General features: G+C 37.8%; 1 protein-coding gene across 3 annotated transcripts in view; it reads left to right on the forward strand.

The window, feature by feature from the left end:
- Window positions 1-24,336, forward strand: part of LOC127429005 (rho GTPase-activating protein 7-like) — a 104,521-nt gene that overhangs the window by 63,083 nt on the left and 17,102 nt on the right. The window contains exons 1-6 of one of the 3 annotated variants that reach the window (XM_051677723.1): window positions 9,099-9,303; window positions 18,856-18,927; window positions 19,039-19,120; window positions 19,265-19,328; window positions 20,975-22,266; window positions 23,671-23,841. In XM_051677723.1, coding sequence (XP_051533683.1) covers window positions 9,291-9,303; window positions 18,856-18,927; window positions 19,039-19,120; window positions 19,265-19,328; window positions 20,975-22,266; window positions 23,671-23,841 — 1,694 coding nt within the window. In that variant the 5' untranslated portion in view covers window positions 9,099-9,290. Of the gene's footprint in view, window positions 1-9,098; window positions 9,304-18,855; window positions 18,928-19,038; window positions 19,121-19,264; window positions 19,329-20,974; window positions 22,267-23,670; window positions 23,842-24,336 lie in introns of those variants that run through there. The other 2 variants (XM_051677722.1, XM_051677724.1) reach the window with 2 other exon arrangements.

The following is a 24,336-nucleotide window of genomic DNA, read 5'->3' on the forward strand; positions in this document are numbered from 1 at the left end:
TTTTTTTTTTTTCATTAAACATTTTGAATGTACTTGGCTACAACAGCTGATAGGATGAATTTAAAATTCTGATTTAAAATCAATTTTCTGTCATTTTTTTAAGCAACATTTTTCAAAATGGGGCCCCGGGTTGGTTGGTTGCTTGGGGCATCAAAAATCATAAACCCGCCCCTGCTAACGTTACATTTGGTTTGGCACTACGTATGGGCAGATTAATTTCTGCCCCAGTGGGTCTCACTGAGGGCACGTTGCAGTACCATATTTGACCACAAATATTGTTTGGAAAAACTGAGGGGCACTGTGGAGTTTGGGTGGGCAGCAGGCTCTCTGCCCAACATGCTTGAATATCTATATCAAACACTGTGTAACTGAGCTTTCAGCTCATTTATGACTTAGAAATAGGATCAGTGCTTATAATAGGCCTGCTTTTAATTACATATGTCAGCATTTTGAACACATTTACGCAAACAAATTACATTATTGGCAGTTTATAGTATGGATCTACTGTATGTGTATGTTTTCAAGTGGATGAATATTTAGGTGGGGCTCTGCCCTACCTACCCATATAGACGAGCCGCACCTGCCTGAACTTAGTCATTCATTTCATCAGTTTAAGTCCTCAGCAAAAATGAGGCAATAAAAAGAAGAAAAAATGGTAACCAAAAAGTAGCCAAATGCAATTTAATACACTTCTGTTTATTTTCAACAATACCAATCTGTAATACACACAAACAAAAATAACTGTATTGTTCATTGTGTGACAAGGTTGGACAAAATTCAGAATTACAATTTTTTAATTGAACTGGCCACCCACAACAGGATGTTGAGTTGGAATTTGAATTGGAAGCAACAGGAAATGAAAGTAAAATAAATTCAACACAGTGACACAATAGAATAATTTAATTAGTACAGCACAAATTTTGCGACAAAATATAATTACATAATTAATTTTGATTATGCATATTTATTTCCTGATCTGTAGACGTATATCTCAAGTTTAGTAGTGTCAAAACAATTCACAGCCATCAAAACATTAATATATTTTTATAATTAATTAATTTTTAAATAATAAAAATACACAATAAATAATTTTTTATTATAAAATAACCACACATACAGAAGTTATATGAATTCATTTTAATTTCATTGCATTTTAATTCTACCTCCTTAAATTCAAATGACAAATCTGCATTACTTTTGCAACTCAATTCCAATTCAAATCAAATTCAACAATTGCATTGGAAAGTAAACATTTACTCTGAGTAGTGCACATCAGCCTGGTGTCATGACAAGTTGTAATAATAAAACAAGATGGTGATCGTATGAGTTGATTTTACAACCATAGAGGAAACTACACAAACATACTGTACAAACAATGTTCTAAAAATGTTAACCCCTAACCCAAACCTAAACCTAACCATAAAGTGTATAACCCCTTACTCAAACCCTAAACCTTACCATGATTTTAATAGGAAAATAACTTGTATACAACACAAGCAAGAAAACATCATGGTTTGGAATGAGACGATGGAAGGTTATTGACATCAGTCATTTGTATTGCATAAATAAATATGGAATGAGTAACCAAATGTGTTCTCAGACGTTTCTTTTCTTAAAAGTGTTATTTTAAATGTAAAATTCTGTTAGTTGATTGATTGTTCTAAAAGTCATACCTTTATATTACATCAAGGCAAGTCATACAATAGCTTATGGTTTTGCCATTTCTAACTAATTATCACGAATTGTCATGAGACTACGTTGGTACAACCCTGTTGTGTGAAAGTTCATTCTCAGTCAACCTCCCATTATCTAAAACAACACATGCTTTTATTTATTTGATGCATTTAGATTTGAAAAAAGGTCCAGTAAGATTCCTCCTTTTAATTTTTAAAGATCAAAGGTATTTGAAGATATTTGTACTTTTTGAGATTCTCCTTAGTGCCACATAAAACCTAAGAGGCATTTGAACTACTGAGTTCGACAGCAGTTTGATAGGTTTTCCAAGGCCACAGAAAACACTAAGTGCCACAGATCAGCTATGAGCTGTTGTTAATGTAATCTCTAATCATATTCACTCCTAATTGAATCTCATTTCAAAGCATCTGGACTCAAGCCCATTGCAACTCTTCTTGCCCCTGTACCACATTGATTAGCCCTCTCAGTACTGCAGGGCCATTACTTCCTCCTGGGGAGAAAAAGACTGAAATAGTAGTCATCTCCGCAGTCAGAATTATCTTGATAATGTGTTTCACACTCTTAATTTCCTATGTCTGCCGCCCTCTGAGAAGGTCACAGTCCATATCCAGAGGAGAGGATTATTACCAATAATGACTGCACAACAGCAAGATCACAGACTGCAAGCCTCAGGCCCCGTGGAAGTAGAGCTGATGGCAATGTATGCGAGCAGAGTGGACCCCGTTAAAGAACCCTGGTCCAAATTCGCTCCATAGAAAAATCTGTGTGCATTTATCGCACCATTATAAAATAGCTATGTTAAGCTGTGACGTCTATTAGTAGATGAACGTGGAAGGCTCATTCACCATGGATTTCCTTGGAAATTTCCTATGGTTTTTTATAATAGCGTTTTTCAATTTATGAGTAAAATAAGGTCTGAAATAAAGATGTTTTGTTCAACAACATAAATTACACACAGTCATACCTCAAATGTGAATTTTAAAGCCAATTTTGCTAACAAATTGGTAAATAAGGACTGCAGCTACCACAAGCACGCGAGTGTTGTAGTCCTGATCTAGCAACTTGTTAGGAACATAATTTTTTTATAAAACATGGCAGTTTTAAATTCATTATCTTCTGAATTTCTGGACTACAACCCGAACAGCTATATTTTTTTCAATAAGCTTTTTATCATGAACATGTATTAAATAAAATCATGTTTAAGTAACTTCCATACAGTTACAAGAGCAATTTTGAATAGACTACTCATCTGAAAGAGGAGAGAGTGCAAAGTATTAGGGGCTGTTCACACCAAATGTGTTTTTGCATCATCTGTGCTGTTTTGTTTTTTTAAACTGTTTGTCTATGTAAAAATGTGCTAGACAGATGTCTTTGACAGTTGCACTGCTTCTCGCTTTTATTTCAGTGTCTCGCATTTTTAGACACCGCATCAAGTAAAAAGAACTACAGAAACATGTGTCTCTAGACACCTGTGTATATACACTCACTGAGCACTTTCTTATACACTATGGTCCTAATATAGTGCCCAACGTGGTCTTCTGCTGTTGTAGCTTATCCGCCTCAAGGTTCAACGTGTTGTGCAATCTGAGATGCTATTCTGCTCACTACAATTGTACAGAGTGGTTATCTGAGTTACCATAGTTACTTTCTGTCAGCTCAAACCTGTCTGGCCATTCTCCGTTGACCCCTCTCATAAACAAGGCTGTGGTGGTGGTGTGTGGGGGGGTGGCGGGGGGCGTAGTTAAGTGCCAGTTTGTGAATGGAGAGTGAGATCAGGAGATGAGAACAGTAAGGATCATCACCTGGCAATGATTGTCTCTAAATGCTATTTGTCATTACAGTGAGAGTGGAGACGGGCTTTTAAGAGCGAGCCAGAGCAGAGCTGCACTGAGCAGAGTGTTCCAGAGTGCGATTTGTATTGTGCTGAAAAGCATTTGTTTGAGTGTGACCACTGAAAAGTGGAATATATATAGACTGTGAAGCTGTGGGAAATAAAGTTTTCCCTTTTAAGTTGGATCTCGCCGTCTCCCGCTTCCTCCCTTGTCACGAAAACTAAGAACTTTGTTACAAAGGCATTTCCGTCCGCAGAGCTGCCGCTCACTGGATGTTTTTTGTTTTTGGCACCATTCTGAGTAAATTCTAGAGACTGTTGTTTGTGAAAATCCCAGGAGATCAGCAGTAACAGAAATACTCAAACCAGCCCGTCTGGCACCAACAAACATGCCACGGTCCAAATCACTGAGCTCACATTTTTCCCCATTCTGATGGTTGATGTGAACATTAACTGAAGCTCCTGACCCATATCTGCATGATTTTATTTATTGCACTGCTGCCACATGATTGGCTGATTAGATAATTGCATGAATAAGTAAGTGTACAGGTGTTCCTAATAAAATGCTCAGTGAGTGTATACTATAATCGTTGCTGGCACATTTTTGCTTTAGCGCAAGAACATATTCAGTCCGAATAGCCCCATACCCAGCCACATTTTTTTCCACATGTAAAATGAACTTTTCATCGGCAAAATTCAGACCCGTCTTCAGTCTGATGGCTTATCTATTAACACTGTGTTTAATATTCAGTGATCTGGTGTAGATGTAACTCCATCATACACTAGGTCCATGGTTTGGCATGGGGGAAATACAGGCCTGTTTACTAATTCATTCCTATGCATAATTGTCAGTTTGCAGGCAATCAAATTTCACTTTTGGGTTTTTTTGTCTTTGTTTAAAGTGCAAAAAACTGCTTTTCATCATGTTTTTTGTTGTTGAAATAACCAAGTCTATCAGATATTTTTCCTTGTTTTCTTCATAGGAATAAATGAGTAACTATCAGGGATAGTTTTCTTTCCCCCATGAGTGGGCAGGTACTCCTTACCGACCGTATCTCTGAGCAGTTAACATGTTATGGGCATAATGGTGTGGTATCAGAGTGATCTTGAAGCGATAGAGAACACTGATGCTCCGGCTTTCAAAAAACCCGCTCCAGGCAAAATCACGCTGCTCCCACCAAAAAATTCTGCTCCCACTCCACACTGCTCACATTCTCTGGCTGATAATTGCTGCTACTCTGCTAGCAGGGTTGGGGAGTAACGAAATACATTAACAGCCTTTTTTGCCTTTGATATTAGGGCAAAAATCATATTCTTGATAATAATTTTTGTATTGTTTTCCTGTAAAAATATCAAAAAATCTTTAAAACGAGATCAATTTGATTAATCTTGTTTTAGAAACAACACTGTATAAGATATTTAGGTTTTTCAGAGAATGTATTTTTAACATGTGTATTTTGTCTTACTGTACTGGCAGAGTTTTTATAGTCAAAACAAGTGAAAAAATCTACCAGTGCTGAAGAAGTAATCCAAAGTATTTAGAATACGTTACTGACCTTGAGTAATCTAACGGAATACGTTACAAATGACATTTTACAGCATATATTCTGTAATCTGAAGTGGAATACATTTCAAAAGTAACCCTCCCAACCTTGTCTGCTAGTGATGAAAGAGTGTGCTCAGGAAGGACAGCCAGTTCTTAGAGCAGGACGCTTACGGAAATATGGGAAATACCATTGTAGAGACTCAGGGGCAGCCATGGATTCAAGTTGGCCAGTTCTCACTAGCTCTTCCTTGCATTTACAAAAGAAACTATCTATAAATACATCCTAAACACAGGAGGCACACCCTTTACTAACATTGTACACACATATACAGTATATTTACAGTCATGTGTTGTCTAATGTTGCCTATTTGAGAAAAGGAAACCTGTGCTTGCATAACCTTTGTGCAGAGTGACCATGGGGTCATTGTGCAGAGGATATCAAAATAGAATGGCCCTGTACAACTTTACAACCATGCAAACAGTAGGTTTGCTTTTTGCACAATAAGGAAAGACACTACCATTTCTGAGGTGTTCAACAAAGACCGCCTTCAGCCATCTGTCCCTATACACAACTGAACCTGCCACACATAAAACCATCATAAGCAGCCCAAAACAAAGCCATTCATCTACATTAATTTCTAAAATCTTTTGTTAGTGGCGTAAAATGCATCAATCTTGATCGCTCTTTCCAAGGCAACATTTGATAAACAACTCCGCACCATTTGATCAAACAGATGTCTTGGCCTTTAATGAATGCGGAAGGCTGCCACTGAGTAAAGTAGCATGTTGCTTTCTCTTTATATGAAAGATGCTGATAGTTCTGCCACCACTAGTTCACGAAAAGCCTATCCTGAAAACACACAATTACGTGAGCTGAGCTGGAATGATTCTTTTGTGGAGGCATCCACATCAGAGGCTGCATCCGTGCCAATTCTGTTCTCCAAACAACTTTTCCTCTTGAAAGGAGCTGACAGTTTGCGTTGATTCAGATGCCAGGCAGTGTACAAAACAAATCTTAAATAGAGCTGTAATTATCCCCAGGTGTCAAAATAGCTATATCCAGAGCAAGAGAAAGCCTTTCAACAAAAACAAAAAAGCAAACAACTTTGTCTGGATTGAGAGCATGTTGTATTTAATCGTTTATATCAAGGAGGCCAAATAGGACTGAGAAAGCGATGTAGAAGCACACTCATCTGCTGAAAAGATTTCCCTTCAAGAATAAAAAATAGATTTTTACATTTGTTTTATATTGTCAGTCATGCTTGCTGATCTTTTGAATGGACTTTGTTTGGCTAGTTTGGTTAAAACAATAAACATACTTTTATTATGCCTGCATGGGTTTTACACATGTCTTTTTTCCAGTTTCTGTCATTTTATAAACAGTAATTCAACAGTTGCTGTGGTTGGCTCTGGAATGTAGAGAAATAATTATATTAGTAACAGTGAAGATGGCTTTCTTCATATTGAAAAATTGCCATGGAAACCCACCAGGTTACAGTTTAACTACCTATACTGTATGGTAGTTGTATAAAAATGTCAGCATCTGTAATGTACTTATCCTTTTCAGATTAACAATACCAAGACCACTTGCTGGTGAATCACTTGTAAAGCACCATCATTCACAGAGACTGCATATTTATTCATATGCAGTGGATTAATTAGTATTAGAGTATTTCTTAAAGGAAAAGTTCACCCAAAAAATGAAAATTATATCTTAAAAGGATAGTTCCCCCCAAAATGAAAATACTCTCATCATTTTCTCACCCTCATGCCATCCCGGATGTGTATGACTTTCTTTCTTCTGCTGAACATAAACAAAGATTTTTAGAAGAATATTTCAGTTCTCTAGGTTCATAGAATGCAAGTGAATGGTGGCCAGGACTTTGAAGCTCCAAATAGCATTTAAAGGCAGCATAAAAGTAATCCATATGACTCCAGTGGTTAAATCCATGTCTTCAGAAGCGATATGTTAGGTGTGGGTGAGAAACAGATTGATATTTAAGTCTTTTTGTTTTTACTATAAATTCTCCTCCCGTCCCAGTATGTGGCTATAAGCACAAAGAATACAAATTGCCAACAACAAAATAAGAAAAATGTGAAAGTTACAGTGGAGATTTATAGTAAAAAAAAGAACTTAAATATTGATCTGTTTCTCAACCACACCTAACATATCGCTTCTGAAGACATGGATTTAACCACTGGAGTCATATGGATTCCTTTTATTCTGCATTTATCTGCTTTTTGGACCTTAAAAGCTCTGGCCACCACTTACTTGTATTGTGATGACCTACAGAGCTGAAATATTCTTCTAAAAATCTTAGTTTATGTTCAGTAGAAGAAAGAAAGTCATACACATCCGGGATGGCATGAGGGTGAGTAAATGATGAGAGTATTTTCAACTGTTGAGTATCGACTGTTGAATTACTGTTTATAAAATGACAGCGGTCCCTAGTCACCATTCACTTTCATATGAGAAAGAACTACAATTAATGTGAATGGTGACCATGGACAGAGCAGCTTGAAAATTCTACTAAACAGAAGACAGAGTTTTTATTTATTTTTTTATTTTTTTTTTTTTTGAGTGAGCTATCCCTTTAAAATTTTCAAATTCTAAAGAAGTTGTCAGATTCTTCCACATTTGGCATTTTTTTGCATTTCAAACATAACATCTTTTTATAGTGGTGCTTTGGAATGATGTCTTGACCGAGTTTTCAAATGGGAAGTATACAGCCAGAAAGGAAACTGCACTGTTTCAATGTTGCATGCCGGCAAATGACTCCATCTCACCCTTCAGCGAGGGTGGGACAGAATGGGGACAATATGGAGCCAGGACTCCTGTCGTGTCTTCCGCTAACTTGTGTTATCACATGCCTGGTTTGTGATTTCATCCCCTTTCTTTCCACCAGACACTGAGAGTTTGAATAAAAAACAACAGAAAAATCTGGTCTCAAGGTAATAACTTTACAGCCAAATGAACAGAATTTTCCATAGGACAAAAGCCAGACACACTAAATATTGATAGCACATTTCTTTAAAAGCGAGTCAAGTGTTTGATGACACAAAGTAAATGAAAAAACACTTTGTCCTCATCTGTATTTTCTCATGTTCACTTTGGAGGAATGTGTCGCAATTGAGAACTTCAGACTTTCACACTTAAGAGGATGTAATCAAACCCCGGTGCATTTAATGAGGGCCATTAGTGCTAATGGGTTACCATGGAGTAGGTCCTGATGAAGCCTCAAAGTCAAAAACTATTAGCTGTGATGGGCTGTGTCAATATCCATATGGGATTTAGGGTAGGCTCCTCATTAGTATCATAGCTATGTCTGTCCTACTAAGAAATGCAACACAAGAGCAGATGTTCAAATCTAAAACTCTTTCAGAAAACTTTAGCTAAAGCGGCAGTGAATTGGCATCGTCTAGACATAATATCTTACGATTGGATGACACTATCAGGGAAGTTTAAGTAGCCTAAAGTTAATCAATCTATGATGTTTATGTTTGGTTTTGATAAGATACCACTACAATGACACAATAACATACTTAAAGGAAATGTTCACCCAAAAATGAAAAACTCTCTAAAACCAGCAAACAGACTATCCTGACCAGGCTGGGAGACCAGCTAAAAACAGCAAACCAGCTTTGGCTGTTTTGTCAGAAAGAAGTGTAGACTACATAACCAACAACTTTATAAATATGTAGTCAAAATACCACAAATATCATGCATTTAAATGATTATTAATATATTTTATTGTGAATTACAGGCCTAATATGTCTTTTCAGTTTAATCCATCCATACATGCAGTAGGGGGAAGAGCATTACAAGCCACTCAAAATAATTAATACATGAATGACCAGACATAACAATTTTCAACAGTTGTTAAAATATCCAGAAATATTTCAAGCGCTCATTGTGAATAACCTTGACAAGAGTCATTGTTTACTTTGCTCACTTTGGGAACCACCCACCCAGTCAAAGTTGTGCACGCTTGGTATGGCCCACTGGGGAAAGAGGGGAATGCCTTTCTAGTGATTTGATTATGGTGACCAGTGTGAATGAGGAACCTAGCCTAATAGTTAATGTTAGCTTTAAACTTATTATTTAACAATGCATGGTAATTGGTCTAGATAATGCCTGAAACTCTTTATTTCACTTACACAAGTTGTAAAACTGAAGAGTTTTTCTGACATTTTTGTGTAAGAACCAAATGAACAGCAATGCTGATTACAAGTAAGTAGAAATCTTTACATACACTCATTTTGATAAGCTTAATGTAAACATGTTATTGTTAAATGATATAAAGCACATGTAGTTGTTTTTTTTTTTTTTTTTTTTTTTTTTTTTTTTTTGAGGATAACTGGAATTCAGTTATGAGAGCATGGCACATTTGAACTGTTCAAGAGCATGGTATTCAGATGAATAGGGGAAAGTAAGTACGAGTATAATATTTTATGAAAGAATACTACTGTTTTCTGAAGTTCTTCTTGTGAATCAGGAGTGATTATAATGTTATCAGTGAAGCAGGTGTAACATCTTAATGACTTCAAGGGGTCTGCTTGGTAATTAAGGGTGAACATCTAAGTTGTCATGGACAAAAAAATTGAATACATTAATGCATTAGAGGATGTGCTTGTTATTGTTGATCTGGACACTTGTTGGGGCTAGGTTTTTGCTTTGGTCAGAATTCCCATTTTTGTGTCTACCTCTCATATGAGTCTATACTTCATGCAAACATCAGTCTGCCTCTCTCTTGGACTGCTTGTCTAGACAGAAAAAGATCTGAACAGAACAGTTTGTTTGATAAAGTCTTATTGTCTGGTCTACGTCTGTCTACTGGCTTTAACAACTCTTTGGCAATTTACATTCAATATTAAAAACAAAGCTGGGATGACAATATGGCAGTGGTTCTTAACTGGTTTAAGACCAAAGATATTAAGTTGAACATCAAGTGTCGACTGAACAGCAGAAGTGAGATTTACCAGCCATGAACATTTTTATGTGGAACAAACACTGGGCCAAATATTGTTTTAGTACTAGCTATATCAAAGAGTGACAGATTAATTTTATTTTGGTAAGCATTTTCCTCTTCCTTTAAAAAAGTTGATAAGCCGATTTATTTTGCTATCCAGTCTATACACGATAATAGTTAGTTGCAAATTATTTTTTTTGTATTTAGCATTGTTTTCCCTGCTGTCTCCCAATAGTTGAGAACCACTGAAAAATGCCTTCTTAGGGAAGAGAAAGCAATATGAATAACAACAGGTTTGGGGAGTATCAGAATATATGTAACAGCGTTACGTATTTAAAATACAAAATATTAGTAACTGTATTTCACTACAGTTAAATGTAATTGTTGGTAATCAAAATACAGTTTCTTTCAAAAAGTATTATGATTACTTATTTAATCTATTCCAGGGGTCGGCAAACTTTTTGACATGGAGTTCCATTTTTTATTTTCCTGGTCAATGGCTGTGCCAACGCCATCTTAAGTGCTTTAATGAAAGAAAACCTGTCCTTTTGTATAAAATGAGTTAACACGGTTAATGTCACAAATTTGCTTATTTGATTACTGATCACGAAATTGTGAGGAATCTTAAATATTTCTTATATTATATCATTGTAATCATGTAATCACTGGCACGCAAGCAACAGCGAGAGAGGAGCAGGCTATTTTATTTATATGACGTTTTTTGCACCTGCATTCCAATCTACATATTGATGTAATCCTTCCTCATGATCACATAGCGTGTTTTCATCAGCTGAATGGGAGACTAAACACTATTAAAGTGTGATGAGACTCACGCTGCATGTGCAAGCCATTCGCCGCATCACAAGCTGATCAGCTATTTAGCCCTTTTCAGCGAATCACCTATGCAAAATCCTAAAACTTCATTTCCAGGTTTAATTTATATTTTGAATAGGCTTGAAAATATTTTTGAACCCCATGATGAGGATTTATGTTTTCTCTTTTAATCACTGAATGTAATTTTGAGTGTGACCGTGGTTTAAGGAGGGTGTACCTGTATGCTGGGTTGGAAATCTCAAGGATTAATAGAGCTTGGGAAACTACGCCCCTACGCATTGCATTCTGGGTAGTTGCCGCCATGTTTTAGGACATGCTCATCAGTTATCAGATATTAGTAAACAGCGATAATAAACAGAAAAAAAACAAAAAACAATAATGGCCTGAACGAAGACCAATCGCACTCCATCTGAAATACGGTTTCCACGCCGGTCGTGAGTGCGATTATGGCAGTTAATTACAGAACAAACATTCACCATTGTTACGTATTTTTATCTGTATAATACAAACTATACCGTCTATATCCAATACAACACAGTATCCACCACAGCTTCCGTGTCCTAAAGTCCCAACATGCATTGCGTTGCTGACGTCACGTTCCCGGAAGCTATAGTGGTGTTTTCCTTATTACATCATGTGTTGTTCGGAAAGCAAAATGAAACAAATGAAACACGGAATGTAGGCTGTCATCCACGCAGCATGACCGAAGCAAAGAGGGTGCGTTTACTCACATGATTAACTGAAAGTGAAGCGCTGCCGGCTCATGATGTGTGAATGGCTTGCATGTTGTTTGGGTATTTTTTCAAGAATTAAGGTTTGTTTATATCAGAAATTCTAACTAATGTAGCTTATATTGTACAGAAAGATACAAATAATAGAATTTATGCTTCATTCTATGAACAGAATTAACATCAGGAAAAAAAGAACTTTGGGGTTTGGAAGTAATTTGAAGCAGCAAAAATAGTTAACCTTGTGTAAATTGCCATTTGAAAAGTTTTTGCACATTATTCACTTGTTTATAGTCAAAAACAAGTGAAAAAAATCTGCCAGTGCAGAAAAAGTAATCCAAAGTATTTAGATTACATTACTGATGATGAGTAATCTAACAGAATATGTTACAAATTAAACTTTATAGCATGTATTCTGTAATTTGTAGTGGAATGCATTTTAAAAGTAACCCTCTCAACCCTGTTTAACAATTAGCACAGCATTCTATAAAGTAGGGATGTGCCTGAAGCCGAATACCTTATTTGGAAAGGCACGAATAATGACTTTGAAATGAATAATGGAATCATCCGAATAATATAAAAAATGTTTTGTATGACTGATTATCCAAAAAGCACAAGGATAAAGTGACATTTTAAATAAATATATCCAAAATTACAGTGAATTTATGAATCTGTGCAGACAATATTACTAAAGTGTAAACCTTATGAATGAAAATGTGCACGGTGTGATTTCAGATCGGTTGGGCGCGGTCTCAACTCAGTTTGCGGTATCGGTTAATTGTGCACGTCTGGAGCTTGTCAAGTGCAACATTAACTAAGATCCGACATCATATACACTTTTCACTTCTTGAAATGTCTATGTTAATGTATCACACGATTCACACGTGATTCTCATGTATTTATTTATAGCCTAAACCTGAGCACGATGTTAAATTCCTGACCTGAAGTGATTTAATGTCGGAGCTCTTAACATAAATGCTCCATAAAGGTTAAAATGCTCCATATAGTACTCATCTATTAGGAATATTCCTCCTTATGTAAAATGAAGAATCTGAAACATGCTCCGAATTGTATTTTATTTTTTTTTATTTTTCTTCTTCTTTAAACTGTGCTAAATTTGAAAATATGAACTCTGGTAAGGCACTATATAAATGTAACATTATTATTATTATATTAATATTATTATTATTTAACTAAATAATGGTGTCCTATCATAGACATTTCTGATAGACTTACGGGACTTTCACCTGTTTGTAGGCTATATTGAATTTTTCATTTCTTTAAATGTTTGAATTTCTATTTATAATTCACTGCAAAATGTGTGCTTGACATTTCACATTTTGCTTGACACCTCCTGCCTCCAGAACGATGTTGTTATACATGCACAGACAAATGAAAATTCTGTTTCATTTCGATATTAATATCTGAAATACCAGGAGAAACCACAGTTCACAACATATTCCACAGGTAATGTAGCCTACAAATTCAGCTTCATCTGCTAAGAAAAAAAAAAAGAAGAAAATAATATATTTGTAAATTATAATTGTATATAATTATTATTATTAGGCTATTATTATGAAAAGGCATGTACAAGGCATATTTTGTTAATAGAAACTATAAATGTAAGAGTAACACTTAAAAATGGGCATTTCATTTAGTTTTGACGAAGTTCTGGTTTAAGCCCCGTCAACACCCGGTTCTATCCAAATACAGAGACAGATACAGATAATTTTGTCATATGAACAGATACAGATAATGGCTTCGCTGCACACCCCTACTATAAAGCAACACATCTTTGCTTAGGGAAGAATGGTAATTGTAGCTCAGAGAAGTTAGAGCTTCTTTTTCCACTGGCACTTGTGATCTATGAAAAGATTGTTGTTAGCAACCAGGAGTAACAACAGAGTGACTGAGCAATTATCCCAATGACCTTATGCTTCACTACCTGCCAAGCTTTTCACCAAAATCAGACCTGTCGCTGATGAAAATATGCTCTATTTCAGCCAAAAGAGAGAAAAAAAAAAAAAACCCAGCTGTGCAGGTTTAGCATTTTGGAAATGCAGTTAAAATGGCCCAGAAACTTTTGTGCCACATCTGGGGGATATGATGGAAGCTAGTGAGTTGTCACTTTGATTAACTAGAAAAATTGTATTATGCTTGATGCATGATCTAAACAGCTCAGTTCTAAAGACTTGAACTTGCTGGAGAATAATGTAAATTATGTAAAAATGTGAACTTTTTGCAGAAATATAGGCAACCTGTCAGGAAGGATGAGACAAAAGATCCAAGTGTGGAGAACAATGATCAGTTTATTAATATAAACACAGTAAGGCTGGTAAAGCTTCGAGAGAGGAACCCGGCACCGACTGAAGTGTGGAGAAGGATGGTGTGTTCGTAGGCTTTTGTGCGTAGTGGTCGTGTAGAGTAGATCCTCGAGGAATCCAGAGAGAGTAGTATGTTTGTAGGCTTGTGTGCATAGTGGTCGTGTAGAGTAGCTCCTCGAGGAATCTAGAGAGAGTAGTATGTTCGTAGGCTTGTGTGCGTAGTGGTCGTGTGCAGAGCAGTTCCGGTGCAGACAGGTATCTCTGAGAAGAATCTCAGAAGAAGCATCAAGGAGGCGAGGCAAACAGGCAGGATGGTAACCACAATCCCAGCGCACACAGCACAGACTGGTAACCACTATACAGACACGATACAGGATATACTAGTGCAGAGGAAGAGAGTGGTAAGATATAACCCGGGAACTAATGGCGATCAGGTGCCACTCGTTCGCAGCAAGCTGGCGTGATCAGCGTTACCATGGAAACAATCAAGGTTTCCATGGCAACGCCGATCACGCGAGTCAGTGACACCTGACCGCAACAAAGAGAATGTAATTACAAAAGAAAACAACCCAGCAGACTCACCGAGACCATGACACAACCTGGTCTCATAGAATTGCGTTACTATATCTACATTTTTGCAAAAGGACTTTTACGTGGCTCATTGTACATATCGCAACAATTTCCTGGTGAAATAAACACTAGAGGTGGTACAACAACAATTTGTATTCACTTTCACACAAATCACAAGTAAAACAACATGTTAATAATCACTTTTCACCCTGTTCCTCATACAATGCTATTTTATGACATTTATGTTATGTTACTATAGTGCATGACTTGTTAGGCGATACACTATAATGTTTGCATTACATAACCAACTACATTTACAAGATTGTTCAAGCATGACCAAACTGCACGCTAGCTGATTGAGCATTGCACTTGCAATGCAAAGGACCGGAATGCGAGTCCTGAAGAGCACGTAAGTCGACACGTGAGCCAAAAGTATCATAGAAGCACCACAAAACCATGTGGTGGTTTCAGCAATTGCGTTTTTCATCTCGCAATTGCTTTTATGACACTATCGGTTAGGTTTAGGTTTTGTTAATTTTAAACTCGAGAGAGCTTAAAACCTCATCTGTTTGGGAGAACATTTAAATTGCTTTTAGCATCACACTGTGGACATTTCATGTCAGTGAAAACTGCCATGACACATGAACCAAGTAATATGATTTTGTTAAAATGTCACCAGTCACGTAATTTTCATGAGATCAGGCAGAATAGAGCAGTATCTCTTCTTTGGTTCATCATTGCGATGGTGAAATCAATGGCCAGAGTTTAACGCATACTCAACAGTAACCATTCTTTGTTTTTCTTTTACAAAAGTGCAATAGCTGTACAAAAAGAACTGTTAATACATCATTTATATGCCTTTAAGGCTGGAGAAGGCATTTATGCCCATTTGGCTTAAAATATTTTGAATAGAATGCAAAAGAAAATATATATTTGTCAGTCAAATTAATAATTTAAGGTAGGGTCTTCTGATAACTTCAAACATAAGCACATATAAGAGGATAATCAAATGGGTCTTAACACTCCCTAAACTTTGGAAACTTTCACACTTCTTCAAGTTTCTCTTAAAATTCTTGGATTTCTTAACTTATTCAAAAGCTAAAGGTTGCTCTGCTTGAGCTCCGTCAAGACACTCAAGGTTAAAATAGTTTGAGCTGTCAGCCAAACAAGATGTTCTCCACCCTTCAGGGATCTCATAGATGCTTTTCTCATGTCAATCGACTCTCTGAGAGCACATCAGATGGTAGGTGTTTATGGTAGTTGCTAAAGCCCCAGGAGTCCTGCTGTAGTACTTCATTAAGTGGCTTTAACATGGAGTGTCTATGTGCCAAGGGGGAAGGGAGGTATCAGCTAACCAATCAAATGGTGTTTTGTTCATTCATGGCTTACAGCCTGTGCAGCACGTAGCACCATTAGCCAAGACCCTCCCAGACCATTTAGGGTCTTGTAGGCTTCCATCGGCCTCCGGGGTAGGAGGACAATCGCAATCCACATCTGTTATCAGCATCCAAAACCTAAAAGCATAACTTCCTGTAGGGCCGCCTGAGGTATTTGGAAAAGGAAGTGCCTTTCCCTGCTCAGCTCTATTAAACAGTGGAGGGCCATGTGATATATTCGCGCTTAAATAATTCCCATAGTATAACTCTCAAAAATTATCTACAGGGGTAGTGGTTATTGCATCAGCAACCAGCCTGAAAATGTCCATGCTGTTATTCATGAGCCTGTCATCGGAAAACCGGCATTTCCCCCAGTTTCCTTCCAAATTCACACCCACCATTTTAGAAATTTCTTATCTATAGAACTTATTTTTTTAGGGCCACAATTCAGCAACAGAGATAAGCTTTGTTAATGCAAGCCAACGGTGAGCTACGGTGCTGCATGTCATCTACAACACAGATACATTACCCAACTAAAAAGAACAGTTTAACCAGCATGAAATTCCTATGCTGGTCTAGGCTGGTTTATGTTGGTTAGTTCTTGTTTAGTGCTGGTCTAGCTGGTAAACCAACACAGCCATGTTGTTTACCAGCAAAAGTTAGCTGGTGAATCTAGTCGAAGCTGGTCTTGCTGTTTAACTCTTCCATGCAGTTGGCAGTCAATTAACACTGGAGCACTTAGCGGGACCCGGCTCGTTAAATCACAGTACAACAATTAATTCCAGTACAAACATGGAATTAGCTGATTTTCTGCATTATTTGGTCATAAAATATGATCTCATCTTCAACAAAGTCACAAGTATAGAAAAACACAATGTGCTTAAGCTAACAACATACAATTATAATCTTTCATGTCTTTATTGAACACATCCCATTTAACATTCACAGTGCTGTGGAAAAAGTAAGTGAACCCTTGAATTTAATAACTGATCGATCCTCCTTTGGCAGCAATTACCTTAACTAAGCATTTCTGGTAGCTGCGGATAAGACCTGCACAACATTCAGGAATTGTGGACCATTCTTTCTTATAGAACTGCTTCAGCTCAGCAATATTCTTAGCATGTCTGGTGTGAATGACTCTCTTGAGGTTATTCCACAGCATCTGTATTGGGTTAAGGTCTGGGCTCTGACTGGGTGACTCCAAAATGTGGATTTTCTTGTTTTGAAGCCATCCTGTAGTGGATTTACTTTGATGTTTGGGGTCATTGTCCTGCTGCATCACCCAGCTTCTACTGAGCTTGAGCTGGCACACAGCCACCCTGACATTATCCTGTAGGATATAAACTTGGGAATTAATTTTTCCCTCAAAGATGGCAAGCAGTCCAGGCCCCGAAGCAGCAAAGCAGCCCCAAATCATGTTGCTCCCTCCACCGTACTTCACCGTTGGGATGATGTTTGTGCCCTATTGTGCCCTTTTTATGCCATACATAGTGCTGCATGTTTTTCCCAAACAATTCAATCTTAGTTTCATCAGTCCACAAAACATTTTCCCAGTAGCATTGTGGAGTGTCAAGGTGATTTTTGGCAAACTTCAGGCAAGCAGCAATGTTTTTGTTGGAAAGCAGTGGCTTCATTCGTGGTGTCCTGCCATGGATTTATTTTACTAGGAATTTATTTATTCCTGATTTATTTTACTAGGAAACTGCAGTGATACGTACAATGAGCCATGTAAAAATCTTCTATGAGACCAGGTTGTCCTTTTTTAAGCTTAAAAGTGAGTATCTATCAACTGTCATTTAAAAAAAAAGGACCTGAATATTCATTAAAACATCTCCTTTAGTATTTTACATGAGAAAGAAAGTCATATAGGTTTAGAATGACATGATGAGTAAATTATGGCATAAGTTACATATGAACTATTCCTTTAAGCTAAGTCAAAAAGCCTTGTTGCCATACCAGCATACCGTGTTGTGGACCAACATTCAAACCCAACATATTTTTTTTCAGCGGGGGAGGCCGATCACACCCAGCGCAGTCCTTCACAGGCCGCTCCTGCGTCAGAGCGTTAACATCGTCACTATGTTTTTTTTGTTGTTTTTTTTCACCCAATTTGGAATGCCCAATTCCCAGTGCGCTTTTAAGTCCTCATGGTTCGCCTCAATCCGTGTGGCAGAGGATGAATCCCAGTTGCCTCCACGTCTGAGACCATCAACCCGCGCATCTTATCACGTGGCTTGTTGAGCACGTTGCCACGGAGACATAGCGCGTGTGGAGGCTTCATGCCACCCACCGCGGCATCTGCACTCAACTCACCATGCGCCCCATTGAGAACGAAACACATTATAGCAACCACGAGGAGGTTACCCCATGTGACTCTACCCTCCCTAGCAACCGGGCCAATTTGGTTGCTTAGGAGACCTGGCTGAACATCGTCACTATGTTAACATATCTGGGCCATCTGTTCTGTGTAGCACAGATCCAGCTGTCTTCCCCTGACCCCATTGCCACCAATGGGAAAGCCAGAATCTTAGGCATTGAGATTATATGGATTGCCAGTAGGTGCAAAGAAAGGATTTGTTTCCACCATCTGTTCCTGTCAATGTTATGTTAGGAAAGTATCTGAAAAGGTGAAAGTAAATTAGCGGCAGAAGAACAGAGGGACCAAAAGAGGCTTGAATTATATGTGTCAGCAGCCTGCCACCTTTTATTCCACTATGTACAAGCCGAAGACATTCAATTAGCAGCAAATTTGTCCGCCTCTGCCTTTTAATCTACAGGAAATTAATGAAATGAGAGGATGGTTAATAAACCTAGGGTAGAATAGAATGACTTCTTTCAAAAAATGTACCCCATTCAATGTTAATTAAAAAGTAAATTGAATTAAGTGGTAATAGTTTGAAGATTTCCCCCCCTTATGTTTGCCTCATGAAAGCTAAACAACCAAAAATTACATATTTTATATGCATTGTTTCTCTTTGTAGAGATTGAAGCAAAGGAGGCCTGTGATTGGCTTTGTGCAGCTGGCTTTCCTCAGTACGCACAGTTTTTCACTGGTAAATATTTAGTTTTTACATTCCTCATTGTATCCTTTGAGTAAATTATGCGTGCTAATAAACTGCAAATATTGTTATACTGCAATTCATTTTACCTTGTTTGCCTTCCAGATTGCTGTTTCCCCATTGACATAGACTGGGTGAAGAGTGATCATGCATTTCTGGATAAGGATGCCATAGATTCTCTCTGCAGGTAGAGCAATTTACCCTTCCGCAGCAAGAGCGTGTTATTTGCTGACAGAGTTTGAGTGCTTCTCACTAATCACAGTGGGAGGAATTTGAGAAGGACGTCATGCTTCTTTTCCTGTTTGTCATCCATGTTTTCTTTTGCTTTCAGGAGATTAGGCACCTTAAATAAGTGTGCGAAGATGAAGCTCGAGTTGAGCCGATCCAAGAGACGGGTGAGTATGAGAGAAAACTGTGGAGAAGATACATGTAAACAAAATGTATAAACCCAAGTGTGCCTTAGGAAAGGCTTTTCATAAAGTTTTTGGCTTTCTTTTCCCCATATATTCCTCTATGTATAACAACTTGTACAGGATAATGCAAAATAATCTTTAGGACAGTCACGGTCAGGCATATGTGCAGACGACATATAGAAATGCATTACGCGTAAAAACTGTATGCGCAAAACATAGAGGTACGCGTACAACCAAAGTATGACCCGCAATACACAAATGACTGGTGAAATATCACTTTGTGCCTGGATAGGAGCTCATTATTCAGAATTATTTGACCACTGAATGCCGTGATGGACCAATCAGAATTGAGTGTTCTAGAGAACCATATAATACATTTTATTAATACATTTCTCCAATCAAAGCAAGTGCTCCAAGAACATAAACAAATATTTTTCATGAGTATTCCTGTCTTGTTTTATGGTAAAATTATCTAAATCTCCTTCAAATTAGAGGCTGACCAATAGTGGATTTTGCAGATGTTGATAACTACTGAAAACTGGCTGAAAGGCTGATAACCGATTAATTGGCAGATCGATTGATTTAATGTAAAAACAAAATTCTAAGTCTTTTCTTACTGTGACAGACACAGACAGAGAGGCAACAATAGTCCAAAGAGAATAAAATCCCAGATTTTGTTTAACCAAAATCCTAATAATAACTAGAAAAAATAGGATTTGGTGTGTAAAGTGGGACTTTTAATGATGAACAAGCCTGAAATACAATACTCTTATTTTGAAATATCTGTGCTCCCAGCTGCACACACAAACACATAAGGGAAACAAAACATGCACTCTTCCAATTATCTACAATATATAATAATATAAACACTATAAAGTAAACAATGTCACATGGACTAATAAATATTGGATGAAAAGTAATTCATCAATAGTAGATCATCAGCAATTGCGGTTATATATAATCACTGACTTTTTACTTTTTACTTTCACTTGGTAACATTGTTCTAACTAATCAAACAGCTAAAGTTAGCATCATCGTCACCTTGTTGCTAAACACACAGTTCTACAATGCAGCAATAAGTTATAAACAAATTAATTACCAAAACACCAACTATAAAATGTTGTTGTCTTAAAATATTGATTTATTGTACCATGACTATATGTACAGTAATGATAATGTGTACTGTATTCATACCTTGGCTTTTCTCTGGCTATGTTTTAAATCAGCTTTTTAAGTGCCAGGCTCTGTGCATCAAAGCACAGCAAACTCCATGCCGAGTCAGTAATTGTTTTTATTTTACCTCTAGAAGCCGCTATTATCCTGTAGAACCAAGACATTCTAACTGTAGAACACTCAGGTGCTGGAAACAGAGGAATAATAATAATAAATACTATCTGCAACTAGCAGCATTAATTTGTGCCGATAAACGATAGTTCCAAAAAGCAACTGTCCTATACGATACCGATATGATATATCAATAAAACGGGTTATGTAAAACAGATATATCGGTCAACCTCCACTTCAAACAAGATCAATTTACTTGAGAAGAAAAAAAATTTAAGATAGTAAGACTTCATGTTCTTTTACCCCATTATTTGCTGTGTATAAAACATATTTTTTTCATATAGGCAGATGAAGAGGTAGAAGAAGACCTCTATGCTATCAGCCCAAAATGGTCATTTGACAGAAAGAGCAGGCGTTGGATCCGTGCGGATGATGGGGAGATTCTACCAATGAACAGCCCTATCTCAAGTTTAAGGAGATCAGGAAGCTGTGAGGCCTCTCTTTCTGACAGCGGGGAGGTGCATGAGCTTAGTTCCACTCACAGCTCGAGTAATGCAGACAGCGATGGGGGATGTACTCCCAACAAAACCACTGAGGAACTCGAGACAAGTCGTAGCTCTTCCAGATGCTCCTCAAACTACAAGCCAACCCAATCTCCTGAAACCTCTTCCAGCAGACCCCCGTCCCCAGGTGAGCATCACACTTTAAGCGGTGAGGAGTACTTTCCTGAGAAGCCTCCAGTAAAAAAAGGCAAAAGTCTTCTGCGTAAGGTGGAGAAGCTCCGATTAAGAGGAAATACGCTACAGCCACACACTCAAAGTGGAAAGGCCAAATTTGTCATAAGTGGGCCAATTATGCAGGAAGACCTTGGTGAGGAAAGGCTGAAGCATCTTCAGTGTCTAGACATAGCGAGGCTCCAAGACAAAACTTGCAGTCCTGTGTCCTGCACACCACCTTCTGGATCCAGTAGCAGTCCTTCGGAAAGCAGCAGTGCGGTCAGCACACCAAGCCCTGTCACCCGGGTGCGCAGCAACTGCAAACGGCCTTGGATGCCCAAACAAGAAGACGGCCAGAACCAAATCAATGAGCAGGACTTGAACAACCAGCGCAATCTTGACATCAACCCTGTCTTCGAAATTCCACACGGACACAAGCCTGGAACATTCCCAACAGTGCTCACCCACAACAGTGCCTTCTCACCTATCGACAACACTTCGGTCAACTGGAGGACAGGAAGCTTCCATGGTTACCGAGGCAGACGGTGTAAAAGCAGTATCTCCAAAGACCAGGAACAAGCCTGCAGCCCATTAGCTACTTATGATCATCGTACCAGCATTTATGACAATGTCCCAGATCATGTGCAGATTATGGATGACGACGTGTTCTCAGCTTTGGATAGTGTGATGGAACGCATTTGTGGCCTGCAGCAGTTGGTTACCTCGTGGACAGACAAGTTGTCCGAAGATGGGGATTCTGATTTCTACCACTCGGGTTCTCCTTCACCTTCCTCTCTGACTGACATCCACCTTGAGATCAAAGAGCCAGAGGAGACAGATGAAGCTGCCCTAGATGAGACTTACAACAAAAGCCCAGAAGTGTTTGCACACACTACTCAGCCTACAGAGCTTACTGATCGGTAAGAGACAGAAACTACCACTTTGCTATATGGCAGCTGAGACAGGAAGTGTCTAATATCATTCATGCTACATGGTAGTGTTATGGTACACAAAAAAATAATTATCTTTATCAATATTTTTGTCTTGTTTTCCGGTAAAAATTTGCATTTATATGCACGGTCTTACACCAGTTATGCTTAATAATCTGACAACGTGTAAGGTCATGTAAACACCTTAAATGGTTTTCCTTTATCGGGGTAAGGTCATAAGTGGTGTAAGCAAAAACCGATTGGCACACATGATTTTTGCCCATTACCCCGATTTCGCTTTGCATGTAAACACCTTTACCAGAATTCTTACTGGCTTATCCAGTGTGTTATAGAACATGGCAGCAATGTCAACACAGTCTCTTCTAATTCAGCAGCCACTTTCCTGGATCAACCTTGCAACACCTGGGCCTGTAGCACCATCTACAGGTGTTGTTACTGAATATCCTAACAGACGTCAAAAGCAGAGAATAATCGGATGATTTCAAGTCTCATGTAAACATCGTATTTTTTTTTTATAAACTGAGTTTTGATCGTTATCAGCATATTGGTGTACTCTCACTATCTAAACTGCCTTAAAACAAGATGTATTTATTTGAGAGACAAAATGACATAAGAAATGATGTCTTGGTTTTGAGAAATCTAAGCTTAAAGCTAATGTAATTTCTGTGCCTCTAGAATCACCAAACAGAACTGCAAAAATAATCACTGTTTTAAAACAGATTCCAGAAAACTCTCTGTCTTTCATTGGTTGTACAATCAGAAGGTCCCACCCCAAACTCAAGCCACTGGTTGAGCCAATCCTACTGTCTGGCTGGACTAGTCGGTTCAAACAAACAGAGGAATGTTTTAATAGTACAACAGAATCACAATGTAGTACTTTTGGGTGAAATCTATCGACAAATGGCTTACTTACAGTTAAACATAGTTAGTTTTATAGTTAGACATGTAGTTGCATATTGAGCTGGGAAAACAAGAAAGAATTTTAACGTTGAATATAATACACACATCAGCCTATAAAACAAGAAAGAATATTTGCCAATGGTGTAATAAAAAAAAAAAAACTTCCCTTTGAATTAAATGTAAATTAACTATATTTGCTATTTTTTTTTCTTGTAAGTAAAATCTTCACTAACTTTAGATTTATTTAGAAACAAAAATATCTTATGTCAGTTCGCTTCTCAAGTAAATATGGTTTGTTTTAAGGACATTTAGTTATTTTTCTGGAAAAACAAGACATAAATACTGGGTAAGAAAATTATACTTGTAATGTAAACACTTATCCATTGTTCAATCTAAGGCAAATGCTGCAAGTTCATTGATCACACACTGACAATGCATTTTTATACAAAAATTGGTTGATTTTCTACATTTTAGAGTTCAGAGGTCCCACTGGTCCAGTGCACAGATGCTTTCACTGAGTAAACCCAGCACAGGCATAGAGGCCAAATCAGCAGCACGTGTCTCAATGCTGCAAAGACTGAGCCTCCTCAGGCTCACGGCTCTAATGGACAAGCACTCACCCTTCAGCAAACAAGGCTGGAACTGGTAAGACGGGTAAAGGAAGCAAAGCAGGGAAGGGAAAGAGAAATAGACATAATCTGATAAAAGTAGTTTGTGTAAAAAAGGAATCAAGACAATGGAAGAGAGGAAGAAGGAGTGAGAAAGAGCAGAGACCTGCCGATTAGAGATTCATTCATTATTTACTGTATGCGTAGTGCAACCTTGGCGCATCTCTCAGCAGACAAAACAGACAAAGTTTCAAGAGTAGTGAGATCAAAAAGGAGAGTGAATTCTCTCACCATAGGCCACACAGCACAGCATAGCCTTGCTCTTTCTCACCCCTTTGGAAGAGCCTCTAGCACTGTGATTTTGCCTTTCGATAGCATGGGAGGATATAGATTTAAAGTGGAGGATCGTTCTTTTGGTGAATGGACCATTGATGTGTTGATGAGTTCATAAGAAAGATTTCAGAATAATTTTTGTTTTTTATTTTTCAGCTCAGGTCATCTAATTCTTAATTAAAGATTGACTTTCAAGTTT

The sequence above is a fragment of the Myxocyprinus asiaticus genome, chromosome 38 (assembly GCF_019703515.2).
Source record: "Myxocyprinus asiaticus isolate MX2 ecotype Aquarium Trade chromosome 38, UBuf_Myxa_2, whole genome shotgun sequence".
NCBI lineage: Eukaryota > Metazoa > Chordata > Actinopteri > Cypriniformes > Catostomidae > Myxocyprinus > Myxocyprinus asiaticus.